Source organism: Pyrgilauda ruficollis, unplaced genomic scaffold, assembly GCF_017590135.1.
Source record: "Pyrgilauda ruficollis isolate IOZ18807 unplaced genomic scaffold, ASM1759013v1 scaffold119, whole genome shotgun sequence".
Taxonomy (NCBI): Eukaryota; Metazoa; Chordata; class Aves; order Passeriformes; family Passeridae; genus Pyrgilauda; species Pyrgilauda ruficollis.
The window spans coordinates 916,744-934,961 of NW_024510210.1; the positions used below are offsets into that span (position 1 = coordinate 916,744).

General features: G+C 40.6%; 1 protein-coding gene across 9 annotated transcripts in view; it reads left to right on the forward strand.

The window, feature by feature from the left end:
• Positions 1–18,218, forward strand: part of PPFIBP2 (PPFIA binding protein 2) — a 96,437-nt gene that overhangs the window by 57,416 nt on the left and 20,803 nt on the right. For 6 of the 9 annotated variants that reach the window (XR_005956688.1, XM_041485560.1, XM_041485577.1 and 3 more), the window contains 4 exons: positions 6,512–6,643; positions 13,672–13,851; positions 15,282–15,374; positions 17,900–18,008. Coding sequence is in view for 8 of the 9 variants with exons in the window: in XM_041485560.1 (XP_041341494.1) it covers positions 6,512–6,643; positions 13,672–13,851; positions 15,282–15,374; positions 17,900–18,008 (514 nt within the window). In the remaining variant the exon portion in view is untranslated. The remainder of the gene's footprint in view (positions 1–6,511; positions 6,644–13,671; positions 13,852–15,281; positions 15,375–17,899; positions 18,009–18,218) is intronic. The other 3 variants (XM_041485600.1, XM_041485609.1, XM_041485624.1) reach the window with 1 other exon arrangement.

Consider the following 18,218-nt stretch of genomic DNA (forward strand, 5'->3'; position numbering starts at 1 on the left):
AGACAGAGAAGTTGTACATTTATTGTCTCAGCAGAGGATTGTATTAAATATCATTTATTTTGAAGGTTCTCTTCTCCATTCACCTTGTTGAAAATACTATCCTCTGTGGGGGATGAGTTGAGATTTGGGGAGAAGAGAATGACCTGATCATGTGGTGATCATGACATTCATGTCAGATGTGTGGCCAGTGGATGCTTCTGCAGATAATTTGTCTAAAGTAGAGTGTGTGTGTGGTTTCAGGGGTTTCAGTAGATAAATCAGTCAGATTTTGGAGAGATTTGGGTTCAGATCTTCTTAGCCAGCAGCTGCTGCTAGTGTCCTGCTTTTCAGAATGACTTCTGTTACCCTCTTGAGAGGCAGTGTAGTCTAAATTCAGATTTATTTCATGGTTCTGCTTCCTTATTTACAATATATTTGAACTCCACTGATTTTTGCCTTTGTGAACTTAAGTCAGCTGCTTCCTCTAAGTGGAAAATGGAACAATAAAGATAAAGCCCTGACTTTTTAATTTCAAGAACTATAAGAAGCGTGACTCATAATTAATTCTGTGGAAAAAAAAATGTTTCAATAAAAAAATTATCAACTTTAAGATAACCTAATGATGATATCTGGAAGTTCCACAGCAGAAAGGGCATCTAATACCACCCTGCAAAGTAGTTTTTGCTGAATCTGTGCTAGCAGAGACTTGTCAGGGTGGGGTTACTGGCAAAAAGTCCTTCTGGCTTATGATTTATGCACTGTTGTTTTGAACCCTGCTACAAAGTGATCGTGCAACCACTTCTGAAACAGCAACTGAAATAAAAGTTATACAAATAACATCAAGTGGCTGTTCAGCATTTTGGGTGGGCATCTTGAATGTAGAGTAGCAGCAGCAGAGGAGAAGGGAAGAAAGATTCTCCTTTCATCCTTCTCCCTCCTCCTGACCATGTGGCTGGTGCCACTGATTCGAGCCTGTCATGCTCAGCCAACCTTCTCCTCCCTGACTGGGAGAAAACTGACCTGGAATTTAGAAGGAAGGGGCTGTTTTTGAGATGGCTGAGCCAAACAGCTCCCAGGAAAGGTCAAGGTGGGGCAGAAGGGCAATGGGGAGATGTGCTTTGACCTCACTGTTTATGGAAGCACAGCCAAGGGAAATCCAGCTGAGCAGCATTTGAGCAATGGGAGGATCCTGTGTGAGAGGTGCAAAGATGCCCTGGTGTGCACAGGTACAGATAATGTGATGCTTAAGGCATCAAACCCAACGTTTTACTTTTTTCCACCACAGATTGTAATGAAGAAAAGTGGTTTTTCCGCCTTGAAGGTGTCTGTGTTTTCTTCCTTCAAGAAAACGAAACAGGCCTTTTCAAAACTCATGAAAGTCAATGGCAAAACCTTAATTCAGTCCTGAAGTATAATTCAGGTTTGGCCAAGAAACAAAGTCATCCTTCACAGTAAATGGTAACAGAAAATTTTCTGGAGCATGGCTGGCGGCAAGATGCAAGTTTAATTTCATGGAATTACCTTCCAGTGGGGTGTCTGTCCTGCTACTGCATGTGTGAAGGATATGGAGAGGCTGTCCTCTGTGAACAGCTACCTGCCCTTCCCCTTGGCACATTGCAATGGAGATGTCTAAAAGTAAAATTAAAAAAAAAACTTCTTAGAATTATCCTAGGAAAACAATTTATGCTGTGACAGCCCATTTCCAGTATATAAACTGCTTTAATTTGTAAAGTTACAGCTAATTTGAGAGAGCAATGATGTGTGTGTGTGTGTGTATCTTGTTCTTTGTGCCGTTACTAAGTACTTTCTTCCCACCAATTTTATGAAAGAATTTGTATTTTTTTGAGAAGAGAGGGAGCCTTGAGGGAATCTCCTATCAACGTGCTGTAGAGTTGGAAACAGTAATTTTTGCTCTGTAAAGTTGCCTAAACTGCCCCATAACAGAGAGTACCAGCCATGCCTAATGTAAACACATCGGGGCTGTGGAATCTGTGCTGTCAGGCTTGACAGCTGTGCCATGTCCCTCTGAAAAGTGAACTTCTGCACACACAGACTTCACCTCCACGGTGCCTTTGCGTGCATTTGTTGGTAATTGTCACCAGTAAATCTAGTTTGTTGCCTCTTTGCTATTCCAGAGCTGCATTTTATTTGTTTAACAGATAGCAATTTCCATTCCAAGCTCTCTGGCATAAGGACAGCAGTTTGCTTACCCAACAACAATTCTGGTCTGGGTGGCAGAGTCTTTCCTGCAGCTGAACCAAATCCTAGATGTGGTCTGACCGTGACCTTGTGCCTTCCAAATAATTCCTGACACAATCTGGGGGACTCATGTTGGATAGTTTTGTTGTGTGAACATGATTGTGTCTTCAATCAAGTGAATTCTTTTGAAAAGTACAAAGGACTTGGTTTTGGGATTCTTTGTGCCTTAAAAAATACACATAAAACCTGAAATGCTTGAGTGTAAACAGGAGTGGATCTCTGTTCTCGCGTCAGTTTATGGCTCACTTCTGCCTTGTTGCAAGGGCCAGAAGAAGGTGTGTCAGACAGTGGAGAGCCTTTTTAAAAACTGGATTAAAAGCATGCAGGGAGGAGCTGTATCAGAGTAGGAACTTGAATCCAGCACTGTTCAGTGTGTACCTGCTCTGGTTTTGCAGCTGTCTCATGCTCAGGGGAGCCAGAATCCTGCCTTGGTTGCAGGGCATAAATCTGGTGTGTATCTGTTTGCTCCTCAGGAACTTTGCTGGCTGGCGAAGACCATTCCTTCAACTTTCAGTTGCCCGAGTTATCTGATCTTAGATGAATTTCAGCACTTGTTTATAGCATGCAGGAGCTTCTTGCCAGCAGCTGGCTTAGTGTTTCAGATTTTGAAGTGTGCTCTGTGCTGCTCTGGTTGAGCTCTGAGGTTTTCAGAGCGTGCTCCCAAGCTGTGCAGCTTTGTCTCTCCAGGTGAGCACTCCACTTTGCTCTTTTGGAGTTAACGTGGGCAGGAATCTGCTCCTCAGGCAGATCCAAGGGCTGGTCAAGTTGGCAGGGCTATGGGAAGCTCTGTCCTTTCCCTGCCTTAACCATGTAATGGGCAAATGATGAATTGGAGAGCTGTAATTCCCTGCCTGCTACTGCCTTGCACCATTTCATGGTGATTGCACACGTACATCGCTCTCAGCTGTGCTTCCAGCTAAGCAAATATCTTATTTCTGCCACAGCTGACACACAGCTCTTGAGAAGTGCAGTCCTCATTGGGGGGGCTTCTGGCTGCATTTTGCTTCCCAGGTAGGTAGCTTGGTCTGTCTGTCTCTCTCAAGGTTTTTAATAAGGGTGAAAAGTAAGGGATTTTTCAAATGTTGTATTTTCTAGGGTGCACAAGTGCAAAATGGGATCTTTGGGGTTTTTTTCCCCCCTCCTCTCTTGACTAAAATCTTACTTATGGTTTCTCAATCAGTGTATGGCATGATTGTTTCCTCTGTTTTGTGGAGAGCTAAATATCCTGGAATTTTCTGTGCTTGCAGCTGAGAGCCTAAGAAATTGTCCTCTTTTCAAGCTATTTTTGTCATGTTACATTTTATAAACTGTTTTATAAGAATTGTGTCTTTCCAAGGCAACTAAATGTGAGAGTGAGATATACAGCATGGGCTACAGCTTCATTGGGAATACTGGAAAAGTTGATTAAGTACTTTAGAAATATATAGTGTGAGTTTTAAAGTAGTGTGTTTGGAAATAGTTTGCTACTCTTTGATCTGTCTGGTACACATATATCATTGCTTCTGCATACCTCCTCAATTTTTAAAGTTAAAAGTTGAGTTTAGATAAAGGTCTTTAAGAAGGAAAATTACACTGGCAAAGTATAATGTACAGTATATTTTAAAACTAAAAACAAGTATCTTGCTTCTAAAGAAGACTCCCTAGGATATATTCTATATCTGTTCTGTTTTTCAGCTAAGATCCTCCTAAAGCTGCTACAGCCTAAATTACCATTTTGCCTGTCTTATATTATCTTTTTTTTTTGCTTTCAAACCAATAACATAAATTTGTATTTTCTTTTCTTACAATTGCATATTTATTCTGGCTGAATTCAAGTTGCATCATACCGCTGAAATACACTATAATTTCTCTGTAACAAAATGGTTCACATTCTTAATGAGCTGTTCACTGTGAGCATCTGCTTGAAGATGAAAATAATTGCTTCCAGATGTTCCTGTTTCAAGAGGAGACATTTACTTTAAACGGCACTTGCTTTCAAAGCTCAAGTCAGGTCCTCTGGATGCAAGAGGAATTGTCAGCTGTTTTAAATCAGAGGAGCTCCATTGAAAACAAACCGGGGGCAGTTAGCTGGTTTGCCTATTTTAAGTCACGAGATTTATGCCAGTTTACTCCAGCTGAGAATCTGATTCCCCAGCTTCAGAGCAAATTGTAAAATTGTGTTTGAGTTGATTAAAAGCAAAGTAAACCCAAGCAGCTGCCTTCATGCTCGCTTGGAGCAGGCAGTGCCTCCACGTTCACGCAGAGCTCCTGAACTTGGGATGAGAGGAGTGAGTGTGGATTCCTCTCCACTGCATAACTAAGGGTAATTTAGGGGTCTGTAGGAAAAATAAGAAGTAATGCCAGATGGTGCACTCTAAGGATAGGTCTTTTGTTTAAAATCCCTAGAGGGATGCTGCGGCTCCTTGTCTTATTAAGAAATATTCCTCCCATATCATGGAACACCATGTCAGTGTCCAAAAAAATTTTAAATGTTGTTTTAGCTCAAGAGTGAATAGAGTCTGTCCATGGGACCAGAGTTGCCTCATCCTGCTCTTCTTTCTGATGTTCAGTGGCTTTATTTCATGTCAAAGCCCCCGTTTTTAACTCTGCCTTAACGTGCAGCAGTCTGCTGTCTCAACAGCAGATCCTGCTCCAGTCTGGGCTGGGCTGTGCCTCTGAAACTCCTGCAAATTCATGCTTTTCTGGAAGACAGAGGAGTTATTTATAATTATAATTGTAATTTGTAATCACCTGTGTAGAAAGCAGTTCCTCCTATGATTTCATTAAGTGACTGCCTCTTAGAGCTTTTCAATTAGAAAAAAGTCAGTGCAATATCTTTTTCTGATTAGTGCTTGATTTAATTCATTCGGAGAAGACAAAAAAAGAAAAAAAGCCAAAACCACGAGGTTACATTTCTGTTTATTTTCCCATCCATCCATAAATATCATTGCCAATGTCAGCAGGAGTGGGCATGGCATTGGGAATAGTGGGTGGCTTAGATAATTAGTGTTGCAATACAGATGCAAGTTTAGTACTATTTTTAATTTGTGCAATATTCCCCACCAAACTAAAATAACTTACATGTAGAGCAGATTTTGAAATGAACCTTGACTCTGTAATCTTTGAAATAGCCTTTGTGGCTTCTCCAAGCCATGGTCAGCAATGTGCTGTACAGTTTGGGGCAGAGGAAGAGATGAGAAAAGGCTGCTGGACGTGGTGATTTCTGATCCCTCAATAACATTGGTGTAGATCCAGACTAACTGTGGCAACTTCAGTTAAATCACTGCCATGTAACTCAAAGCACAGTCTGCTGTGATTCCTCAGTGTGATTCATGTGATCAACACACTAATGGGATTTAAAAATTATCCAAAAAAATCTTTTAACCATCTGGAAACCTACATTCTTTTGTTAAAAATCAATCTGGCACTTGGAAAACAAAGTATGAATTTTTCAGTGAGGCTTAAACTCCTGATGGGACTTTTTTTTTTTTTTTTTGAAAACAGAGGTGACAGAGGCATTTGATGTATGTGGTACACTCTGTTAAATTTTGGATGGTTTCTTGCCTTGGCTTTCCTGAAAAATGAAAGACTCAATGAAGGTGTAAATGGTAACCATTCTCCAAACACACTGATATGACTCCATCCAAAGCATGTCTACTCTGCAATCTGCAAAACAAATTTGGGGCACACAAGCAAAAGCCATGAGCAGTTATTTCTCCTTTACAGCATTTCTTGGTTCAGACACTGCCTTTTAGACTCCACTTGGGACATTTCTTTCACTGCAGTTCCCTCCACACTGCACAACTCTCAAAAGCCATCAGGTACCACACCGTGTAAGTTACTATTTATTGGTGCAGGTAGAGGTGTTGCTTGCCTCTGCTACTCAATTTGGGTTGAGGTGCTCATTCTGCAATACATCCTTTATTGGATAACACGTGACAAGAAGGTCTACGAGGTAATCCTAAAGCATAACTTTGGCTGATGAGTGTTTTAGGAAGACGCCAACTCTTTTGTAATGTGCCATTATGGAGGTTTGGGTTTGTTCAGCCTCAGTATTGTTTTTGATTTCATGTCTAGCCCAGGGATTAGCTTTGCCACACATTTGCTTGAAGTAAGGAGTGGGACACAGTGGTTTGGTGATTAACACAGAACATTTAGATGAAAATAACTGCAGCACTTGAGAAACACATTGAGGTTCAAACTGAGGGTTTAATATGGGCCTGCCAATAAAACACATGGCAGTCTGTCAGTGCTCACATAAATAACTGGGGAAATGATTCTACTTTGCTTTCAGGAGCTGCTAAGTCGCACATCGCTCGAGACTCAGAAATTAGATCTGATGGCTGAAGTGTCAGACCTGAAGATTAAGCTGGTTGGTATGGAAAAGGAGCAGAGTGAATATGAAGAGAAGCAGAACAAAGCTGAGGTGAGTTTCTTTCATTGTTTTAATTTTTTTCCATGTCTGTGGTGTGTTGTCCCACACCTGAGCTTTTGGGCTGAAGTCAGCAGGGAATAGGATTTCCCATGCCGGCAGCACAGCCCCTATCACTGATCCTATGAATTCAGGATTATGCATTTTTGGGATGTGGTTTGTTTTCCTCTCTCTCATTATACTTCAGAGGTTGCTGTTTGGCTTTCATCAAGGCAGAGTCCCTTCCAGAAGCATTTATTGCAGTGGGTGTTCACTTAACCCTTTCCTTTCCCTGGGAGCTGCACTGACATGGCTGTGACAGGACTTCCAGAGCTCTTCCCTCATTTTGTGGCAGAAAAGACTGTCAGCTCAGTAGTGTCAGGGGTGCCACAAGCACTGAGATCGGGGATTTTAATGTATTTGTGGCACTTGGGGGAGGGCATTTGCCTCAAATGTGTCTTTCCCCTTGTGGCTACGTAATAAATACTGCAAAAGAAAATATCATGGGCTGGAGGCAATTCCAGCCCTTACTCCCTTTCAGCTGTGGAGAGCTCTGGGCATCAAAGGAGCTTTGGGTTTTGCTGTATTGGTTAAAAAAGAGAGTATGAAACAGGGAATTCGTCTGAGCAACATCCGTCATGGTGGTGAGCAGCAGGTGGGAGCTGGGAAGGGAAGCAATCATGGAAGAGAGAAAAAATTCATACAAATGTGTTGCTCTACTCAGTGGTCCTGTTAGGGGACCAGCTAGCAGGAGAGGACTGCCTGGAAAGGAAGGATTGCTGAGTCTGAGATTTATACATTGCTGACTGGGGAAAAACCAAAAAAAAAAAAAAACCACCCAAACTTTGTTCCATATTGACTTGGGAGGATTTGAAATCCAAGCAGCATTAGGAACTGTTTGCTCTCCATAACTCTGCTAGTGGAATAGGTGATAACTATGCATCAGTACTTTGCCTGCAGTGACGTGGCTCATTTGGGGTGTGTTTGCTTTCAACTTATTTATTCTCTGAAGTTTTCTTTAGAGATTCAAAGATAACATAAAGAGAGCAATTTCTGGCAGAGCTTGCAAGCCAGAGAGGCACCAGCTGCTGTTTTCACCACCTGTGGCCCTTCTCATGCTCTTTCAGCCATAATTGCCAGTGCCTTGTGTACAGAGGGGGCCTGAGCACTCTCAAGCTACCTGAAAATCTGAGCAGCACCTGCTCCCAGTGTGTGGAATACAGGGCTGAGGATGCCTAAATTATTGCAGGGCCAGCCTGGCTCTTGGAAAGCAGCAAAGATTTTGGGTGTGTTTTTATGGACAGGACTTTTGAGTGCCTGGGAGGTCTGGTCCTGTGAGCTGTGAAATTCTGCTGCTGCAGTGTGGTGTGTGCCCCCTTGGGTGGGAAGGTTGAGCTTTAACAGCCTGGATGCCTTGGTGGTGCTGCAAAGTGATAGGACACGTTCCTGCTGAGATGGAAAAAAGGGTTCTAATCTGATGGAGACGTTGAGAATCGTTGTGTTGAGTGTGTGCTGAATTATTTACTATCCCAAGGTGTGATTAGATTTCTGGCATGTTGAAAGTTGCAAAATTTGTGTGTGCAAAGCAAGGAAAGGTGTGGGAAACAAACAGCACTTTTGGTTTGCTTGTTGAGTTATTTATGTATTTATTTCAGATTCTCCATTGTAAGCATAAATCCCATTTATCACGAGTTGCTTTCAATCAAATGAGATGCTTAGTTGAATTCTAATGCTTTAACCCTATTTCTGCTCCTTTTCCTGTAAATTACACTAATTTTTCAATACATACATGATTTCAAACATCAGAATGAAATTTATTAATGTTCTTTACATTATTAGATTACAGCTGCTTCAATTTGGTAATATTTTGAGTGTTTTCCTGAGCTCTTTGCCTCCACTGCCCAACTGCATCTGTCTAATGAAGTAACCCTTTGACAAAAACAAACAGTCTACCTGTAGTTTGCTCTTGGTTTTGGCATCCAGTAGTTAAATCATTTTAAATAGCTTGCTCAGATACTTCAAGGCTGACCCTGCTATTTCTAAATATAATAAGGGGGCTTTAAAAGTTTTAAATTAAATGTGGCATTGCAGGATCATTCAGCTCAACCATGTTTTCTCTCTATTCTAATTTTGTGTTGGCTTATTTCACAGCAGCTGTTTTCAGTCACTGAGAATTTATCTATAGAATTATTTTTCTGGTTGGGCTGGGAGGAAAGAAAGCAAATTAAAACATCCTTCTAAATATGAGTGAGTTTTAATATGTAAGATTGGTTTCACTTTATCTTGTGCAGCTGTTTTTTAGGTTTGGTTTTAGTGAGCAGCAAAGAGTTTATCAAGCATCTCTAACCTCTTCTCAAAGGTATTGATTTCACACTGAATGCCACTTGTCCCTGGCTCTTCAAAAGTCCATACTAAATATAAAGTGCCATTTATTTATATATATTGCAGATGGGCCAGGAGAATAGCTGCTTGTACATCGACTGTCTCACTCCTGGCTTTGTCACTTTAATTCCTTGTCTGGGGAATAATGTCCTACTTTTGACACAGTAATGCTATGAAGGTTTCTGGACTCTCACCTGAAGGGGTTGTGTGGCTTTTCTCTTACCTGAGAAGCCTCAGAAATTTTGAAAATGTGTTTTTCCTGAATGTAGCAAGGTATGAGGAAGCAGCCTTGATTTATGGCTGCCCAGATGTCTGCCCTACCTGAATGTGGACAAAAGAAACTGTCTGTCTGTCCTGCTTCTTCCTCTTGTAGCACGGGATAAGTCTGTGGCTTTGGCTATAAGCTGCTGGCAAGTGTTTTGAGGCTCTTGCAACTTCTGAATTAAATATCTAGTGCAAAGCTACTTGTAATTCCAAAGAAACCTGAGTCAGTGAGGCACTGACTCCCTCTGGGGAGTCTGGTGTGCTGTCTCATCTGAATCAAGGTGTTGTAGTTAGTGTTCATGAATGTTCATGCTGGGAAAGAACCTCAAAAAGGCCTGTTCTACCTTGAACCTGGAAACAATTGCGAAGGCACAAGCTAGAATTCCCCTGGGATAAGGGTTTCTGCCGTCTCTGTACCGTCAAGTTGGTCCTGTGGGGTTTGTGGACGCTTCCCTTTCCCCTTTTTTAACGATAAGGCAAAAGAGAGAATTGCAAGGCAGCAGCAGAAGTGTTTCTGGACTCCCCCATGTCACCACACGCAGAGCAGCTGCCAGTTTGTGCTCAGAAATCTGCATCCTCTTGGAGCTGCCCCTCTCCATCCAGACCCTGGTGTGGGCTGACAGAGCTCCTGCCAAGGCTTGGTGCCAAAAGAAAGTGAGGGAGATGGATGTGTGTGTCCTGCCAGTTCCCATCCCCAGCTGGTGCTGCTCTGGGAGGTACCTGATTGTGGAGAGGATGGTGAAAAACCAAACCTAATCCTCATTTATGTCCATTAAAGGTTTGCTGGGTGAAAGAGGATGAGCATCAGACATTGTGATCCTGAATGAGCATAACATGTACAAAGTAAAATGGATGTAAAGGCTTTTCTGGATTTCATCTTAAACACTGAGCTAGAAAATACTCAAATGTGTGGAACTCTTTTGTATGAGTTAGGTGAATCTTTGTGAATGTTTAAAGTTGACTGTGGATGCTGTTACTGCCCTGCCCTTGCTGTTCCCTAGCTCTAAAACTTCTGATTTTCCTGCAGAGTTGAGGTTACAGGAGGATTGTTGGCAATTCTAATGAAGAAAATAATAAAAAAATTATTTGCCACGTCATCTGTTGTTCTGTACACTGAAATCTTTTTCTCTCCTTTGAAAGATGGATTAAGCTCCTCAAATTTGTTCCACTTGAGAAGACTGAGAAACCACAAAACTTATTAGTTATTAGTGTCCCTGAAAACTAAGACAAAGGCACTTCACTCATGATACCTGAAAAAATACTCAGTGCTATTTGCTACAGAGTTGGGGAATTTAGGTGAACTATCATATGTCTGTTCATACTTGACTTTGGTTTTCTTTCTAAGCTGGATTTTTGTGTGTGTGTATCACTGAAGCACACAAATCCAAGAAGCTGACCAGCAAACTGGTACACTTTCAAATAATTACTTTTTCTTCTGTGTTATCCTCCTGATTTCTCCTGCATCTGTTGCTTAACTCCTCCTCCACCTCAAGATCCTGCCCAGATAGAGAGAGAGGTGATGGAGTTATTTTTCTGCCCATGCTAACCTGGAAACAGAATTACTTTGCTAGTGAATTCTGTGTATAAATTATGAAAGAGCAGGCTATGGCCCCAGCTAAGCACTTTGCAGTTTATTCCTACTGGATGATTTGGAAGTGCAAATGAATGCAATCAAGTCCCATTTCAGCAAAAGTGTACCTCTGAGCCAGCATATTAAAATGTGTTTCAAATGATCCCTCACATGACTGTGAAACTTTCCAAAAAAAGTTTCTGATCTTAACTTCTGAGTCAGAATCATAAATTAGTCTGGAATGTAGATTCTATTCCATGTAAACTGTGGCTTTGTGTAATATTCCAGGTTTATACTCTTTTATATCTACTTTATCTGAAAGGAGACACATAATCTGTCTTTTTTAGTTTGCCTTTGATATGCTTCACGTAGTTCTTTGTGTTGAAACTGTAGGAATATATTCTTTGCATCATTTTTTTTTTCCTTACCTTTTAGGTTTGGTTTTAGTGAGCAGCAAAGAGTTTATCAAGCATCTCTAACCTCTTCTCAAAGGTATTGATTTCACACTGAATGCCACTTGTCCCTGGCTCTTCAAAAGTCCATACTAAATATAAAGTGCCATTTATTTATATATATTGCAGATGGGCCAGGAGAATAGCTGCTTGTACATCGACTGTCTCACTCCTGGCTTTGTCACTTTAATTCCTTGTCTGGGGAATAATGTCCTACTTTTGACACAGTAATGCTATGAAGGTTTCTGGACTCTCACCTGAAGGGGTTGTGTGGCTTTTCTCTTACCTGAGAAGCCTCAGAAATTTTGAAAATGTGTTTTTCCTGAATGTAGCAAGGTATGAGGAAGCAGCCTTGATTTATGGCTGCCCAGATGTCTGCCCTACCTGAATGTGGACAAAAGAAACTGTCTGTCTGTCCTGCTTCTTCCTCTTGTAGCACGGGATAAGTCTGTGGCTTTGGCTATAAGCTGCTGGCAAGTGTTTTGAGGCTCTTGCAACTTCTGAATTAAATATCTAGTGCAAAGCTACTTGCAATTCCAAAGAAACCTGAGTCAGTGAGGCACTGACTCCCTCTGGGGAGTCTGGTGTGCTGTCTCATCTGAATCAAGGTGTTGTAGTTAGTGTTCATGAATGTTCATGCTGGGAAAGAACCTCAAAAAGGCCTGTTCTACCTTGAACCTGGAAACAATTGCGAAGGCACAAGCTAGAATTCCCCTGGGATAAGGGTTTCTGCCGTCTCTGTACCGTCAAGTTGGTCCTGTGGGGTTTGTGGACGCTTCCCTTTCCCCTTTTTTAACGATAAGGCAAAAGAGAGAATTGCAAGGCAGCAGCAGAAGTGTTTCTGGACTCCCCCATGTCACCACACGCAGAGCAGCTGCCAGTTTGTGCTCAGAAATCTGCATCCTCTTGGAGCTGCCCCTCTCCATCCAGACCCTGGTGTGGGCTGACAGAGCTCCTGCCAAGGCTTGGTGCCAAAAGAAAGTGAGGGAGATGGATGTGTGTGTCCTGCCAGTTCCCATCCCCAGCTGGTGCTGCTCTGGGAGGTACCTGATTGTGGAGAGGATGGTGAAAAACCAAACCTAATCCTCATTTATGTCCATTAAAGGTTTGCTGGGTGAAAGAGGATGATCATCAGACATTGTGATCCTGAATGAGCATAACATGTACAAAGTAAAATGGATGTAAAGGCTTTTCTGGATTTCATCTTAAACACTGAGCTAGAAAATACTCAAATGTGTGGAACTCTGTGTGAGTTAGGTGAATCTTTGTGAATGTTTAAAGTTGACTGTGGATGCTGTTACTGCCCTGCCCTTGCTGTTCCCTAGCTCTAAAACTTCTGATTTTCCTGCAGAGTTGAGGTTACAGGAGGATTGTTGGCAATTCTAATGAAGAAAATAATAAAAAAATTATTTGCCACGTCATCTGTTGTTCTGTACACTGAAATCTTTTTCTCTCCTTTGAAAGATGGATTAAGCTCCTCAAATTTGTTCCACTTGAGAAGACTGAGAAACCACAAAACTTATTAGTTATTAGTGTCCCTGAAAACTAAGACAAAGGCACTTCACTCATGATACCTGAAAAAATACTCAGTGCTATTTGCTACAGAGTTGGGGAATTTAGGTGAAATATCATATGTTTTTTCATACTTGACTTTGGTTTTCTTTCTAAGCTGGATTTTTGTGTGTGTGTATCACTGAAGCACACAAATCCAAGAAGCTGACCAGCAAACTGGTACACTTTCAAATAATTACTTTTTCTTCTGTGTTATCCTCCTGATTTCTCCTGCATCTGTTGCTTAACTCCTCCTCCACCTCAAGATCCTGCCCAGATAGAGAGAGAGGTGATGGAGTTATTTTTCTGCCCATGCTAACCTGGAAACAGAATTACTTTGCTAGTGAATTCTGTGTATAAATTATGAAAGAGCAGGCTATGGCCCCAGCTAAGCACTTTGCAGTTTATTCCTACTGGATGATTTGGAAGTGCAAATGAATGCAATCAAGTCCCATTTCAGCAAAAGTGTACCTCTGAGCCAGCATATTAAAATGTGTTTCAAATGATCCCTCACATGACTGTGAAACTTTCCAAAAAAAGTTTCTGATCTTAACTTCTGAGTCAGAATCATAAATTAGTCTGGAATGTAGATTCTATTCCATGTAAACTGTGGCTTTGTGTAATATTCCAGGTTTATACTCTTTTATATCTACTTTATCTGAAAGGAGACACATAATCTGTCTTTTTTAGTTTGCCTTTGATATGCTTCACATAGTTCTTTGTGTTGAAACTGTAGGAATATATTCTTTGCATCATTTTTTTTTTCCTTACCTGTCTTTTTATTTTTGTCTTTTTTTTTTCTCCCTTTCCTCCCATGTTTTCAGTCAGTAGTGAACCTGATCAGTGACCTACAGGAGCAGATGTGTAGACTGCAGCTGGAAATTAATAGTAGGATCCAAGAAAGAAAGACTCAAGATAGGAAAGCAGACTTGACCCCTAATGATCCTCAGTCTGGTGCAAGATCAGTAGAGCCCCTGGGCCAGAAGAATTGCTCTCGGTGTGAAGTACGAGAAGCTCCCCTTGGCAGAAGCCTCTCTATTGCCTCTTCTCCCTCTTGCAGAAACTAAATCCCACTAACCAGAGCTGCCTTGGGAATGTTTTGGCATTAATCTTTGTGGCTTGAGTGATGACAGTGCCATAAAAAATGACCAGGAAAAAAAAAAATCTCACCCCAGACTCGCCACCCCAATTACTGGGACAAATTTGGTCACCACTGATGGCTGTCTACTACAGCACAGAAATCTGTAAAACCAAATCACCCCTTTCTGACTTTTCGTAGTTTGCATTTCACTTGTAAGTCTGCAATGCTGGTGTAGTGTGGGTTTTTTGGATTTGGGGGTTGAGATTTGTCTGATTTTGTGCAGCATGCTGGCATGGTTTGTAGTTTGCTGCTTTTCCTCTTGATGATGCCACCCCAGCTGTGCTTGATGGTGTGACCTAACCAGTCCTCTGAACACAGATTATTGATTCCTGGATACCTTAAAAGCTTAACACAGGTATCAAATAATTTCAGCTAAAACTCTCTGACATGTACCCTTTCTTTTTCTATTAAAAAGAACCATAATAAAATTAATCTGCTGATACTTTTAAAATAGCAAATCCAACATGTTTTGTTTTTTTTTTTTTATTCCCTGCCATTAGCAGGTACCAGAATTTGCATAACAGATCCTGGTTGTATTTAATCAAAAATGTATCACATGGCAAAACGAAAGCTACTTTGCATAAATGGCTTCATGTCACTGAAGGTGGAATGATACTGGTATGCCTAGAAAAAACCATTTTAGTACTTGATTTCAAATCAGATTGTTTCCACATTTCTTTTCTTAAAATTTGCATGCCCAGAACTCGTAAGTAATCTTCTTGTATTGTGAGGGAGTTTTTCAGTAATTTATTTCATAGGTTTATATTATAAAAATAGCTATTCTGTGTGATACATCTATTTTGAAAATCTATTTTGAAAATAGTGCTGTTGTTTCTGGGCTTGTTTTTGTGCAGAACTGCTTAATGGCCTATTGGAACTACAGGCTTTAGGTTAGAGAAATAATCTGAGAATCAAATCTAGGGGTCATTCCAAATAAATCTTAATGTAATCCAAGATGTTAGTGTGGTGCTTAATGTATGTACTGCACAGGAGTCCAAAATTGGGTTTCCTCTCCAAACTTTTCCTTTCCTCAGTTCATTTTAAGACGTTTTGTCTTGTCAGAGCTCCATCAAGGTTTTAACAATATTGTCCTTTAGAATGAGCAAGATACAATTCTATCAAGGAATGGGAGGAGGGACATTTAAGGGACAGCTTCTTAGAGCAGGTCACAGTTTTAGTGTGGCAGTTCAATGTTGAATACCATGTGGTTCCTGCATGATCTGTAATTCAGGACTGTGAAAAATTAATATCTGCTAGGAAAACCTTACCTTTAATTTCCTTCTTCCTCTGCAGGGTTTGTTACAGGAACTCAGACACCTCAAAATTAAAGTAGAAGAACTGGAAAACGAAAGAAATCAGTATGAGTGGAAATTGAAAGCAACTAAAGTAAGCAGAGTCCTTGGCATTTTCTAATGACAGGCTTCTGTCAGCTGGGAAGGGATATGCTCCATTTCTCATCAAAATTTACTTTTCCAACATTTACCTTGTGTAAGGGTAGCTATGAAGTCAAGTTTTCTTTAACCATCTTTGGAATAAATATCTTGGGTTGAAGGTGGTGTAGCCTTCTTTGTGCCTTTTGCTCCCTTCATGCAGTTTTCAGTTTGGTACTTCTTGCAGTTCTTAATTTAGGAAACCACAAAAGGCATTTTGACTTGCAAAGAGCTGCCCAGAGTAAAGGCCCCTTTGAAGGCTTCGTGGCCTTGATTTGTGTAATGGTGACAAGCTCTGTGGGATATACTTTCCTGAAGAGGCACGCAAAGTTTGTTGGGTGTTTGCTTACTACGGTATTTGTTTTCACGGACATTAAGCCCAAAATACACCATTAGGTCATCTGCTTTGACTTTGTGTATATCACACTGCACGGCTCCCTTACACTTTTGCTGACCTTAAGTCCTGCAAAGCTGTTGGATTATAATCTGGAGAAATTTGACATGTCAAACATTTAATCATTTTCCCCAGCAATTAATCTTTCTAGTGGAACATTCTCTCTGTTATTTCTGGTTTGAATTTTTAGCCCTTTTCGACTGGATTAAAAAGCACCATATGATTTTTCCTTCTTGTGCTGTAATCACATCTCCTTTCATTTTTTGTAATAATCCCTGTTGATATGAATGACTGATTCTTGACTTGTGGTTGAATCTTGGAGAAACATTTCAAATTATTAAACTGAATTTTCTATTTAATGCTTGATAGCTTGATCCAGACATGACAAACAGCTATTATTTGTATTAGCATTTCTTTCTTTTGAGAATTCTTGGATGAATAACAGAATGTTGCTGTCATGTCTTTTTTTCTCATTGAGATAATAGTTCTTCAATCCATGAAAATGTTTTCTCTGACGTGGTGGAGATGAACAGTCTTTGGGAAAATATTTTCTCAAGCAGTGTGTGGCCAGCTGCCAAAACAGATAGAAATTATGGAAAAAGTAGAGGCAGAAGGAAAATAGGAAAGAAGAATCATAAAACCCACTGAGGGAGAGAAGGTGCAGGGCTGGAAAGGAAAAAAAGTACAAGGAAAGGGAGAGGAAGCAGAAAAATAATCAGAGATGACAGGAGTTAGACTTTAAGGGAAAAGAGAGCCTTTGAAAGAGTTCTGAGATTGAGTAGACCAGGGGAGGCAAATCCAGATCTGGCATTAAGAGGTCTGCAAGCTTTTGTCTTCCTGTTGTTCCAGCTTCTTAGACGAGAAATTGGAATAAATCCATGGCTGGATATAAAAAGCATATTAGTCAGTGGGAAGTGTAGGAGCCCTTCAGAGATGCAACAAGGCAGATTCTTCTATTCCATGTGGAATTTTAGGCAGAGCAGTGACGTTATCCTGCAATCCAACTGCTTGCTTCCTGGTGAAAATAAGTTTGTGTGCTAATTAATCCATGTTTCTCTCTGTTTGGATAATGTTGTTTGGGTTTTGCATCTTTCCTGCTGTATTTTATTTTGAGAAACTGGTCAAATTTGTTGGGGGGTTTTGTCCTTTTTCTTTGCTCTTTTCTTCCCATTTTCTCCACCCTTTTTTTTTTTTCTTTTTTTCTTTCTTTCTGTCCTTCATCTGCAAGGAGGCTTGGTGTGCTTTTACAGGGGGAATGTAGAATGTTGGCACACAATGGTTTTGAGACCTCTGAAGAAACTCTTATCAAACTGCTGACTTACTAAAATATGCTGCTAGCAGTTTTCTCATAAATACAAAAAGCAGATTAGAATCACTGCATTTCAAGCTGAACAATCACAGAATTCTTCTCCCTTTGTCTTGTTGAGATTTTTCATGTGGGATTTTCTGTCCAAATCTGGTGGCAGCCCTAAATCTCCAGTAAATGTAAATGAATATGGTATTTTGTTGCATGTGTGTGGTGGTTTTCCAGGCTGTGCTTTCCTTCTACCCTATTTGCTGTTTTGAGGAAAAACAGTTTTGTTATCTTGCTGAGGAGGCACAGCATTAATGGATTCTCAGTTATACTAATAAGTAGTAACTAGGATTAAAAATAAAAATAAATAATAAAACAAATAACAAATAAAATAAAAATAACCAGTATCTGTTTAAAAGTCCTTTGATATCTTTTAGAGGACTTCATGCAAAGTTTGAGTTCCCTATAATAGTCGTTATTTATTTATTTATTTATTCTATTATTATTGTTATAACAACTTTGTAGCATTGAGAGCTTTCCAGAGTTTCCTTACCTACATAAATCCTTGGAAATGTTAGTCTGCCTTTTCCAAGAGCTAATTGCATCAGGAAAAATGAGCTTCTCTAATAGCAATAGCAGCATAAATACGTATGGTTGTCCTAGTGTTTGTGAAATATCCTGAGCTGGTAGCTGACCTCAATCACAGCCTCACTCAGGCATCTCCTCCTTCCTGGGAAAGACTCACAGACAACGGGTGGGGAAATTTTTCTGACTTTGCTGTGCTCTTTTCCAGGCTGAGATAGCCCAGCTCCAGGAGCAGCTGGCTCTCAAAGATGCGGAGATAGAACGCTTGCAAAGTCAGCTCTCCAGGACCTCCTCGTACACTGAAGTGGCAGAAAGAGGTAAGAGGAGGGGAAACAAAATTTAAAATTCAAAACCCTACTTTAAGTTTGATTTGGTAGCAGCGTGGTGCAGGACTGCAAAGAGATACAAAGAAATGCAAGAATGGACTTAAAATTTATTATGAGAGGAAAAGTGGTGTCAATTAATTCTGTGTTCTGGTGGAGTAGAGGCCTTTAATGTGTGAAATTCTATTCCAGTCTAGAGGCAGC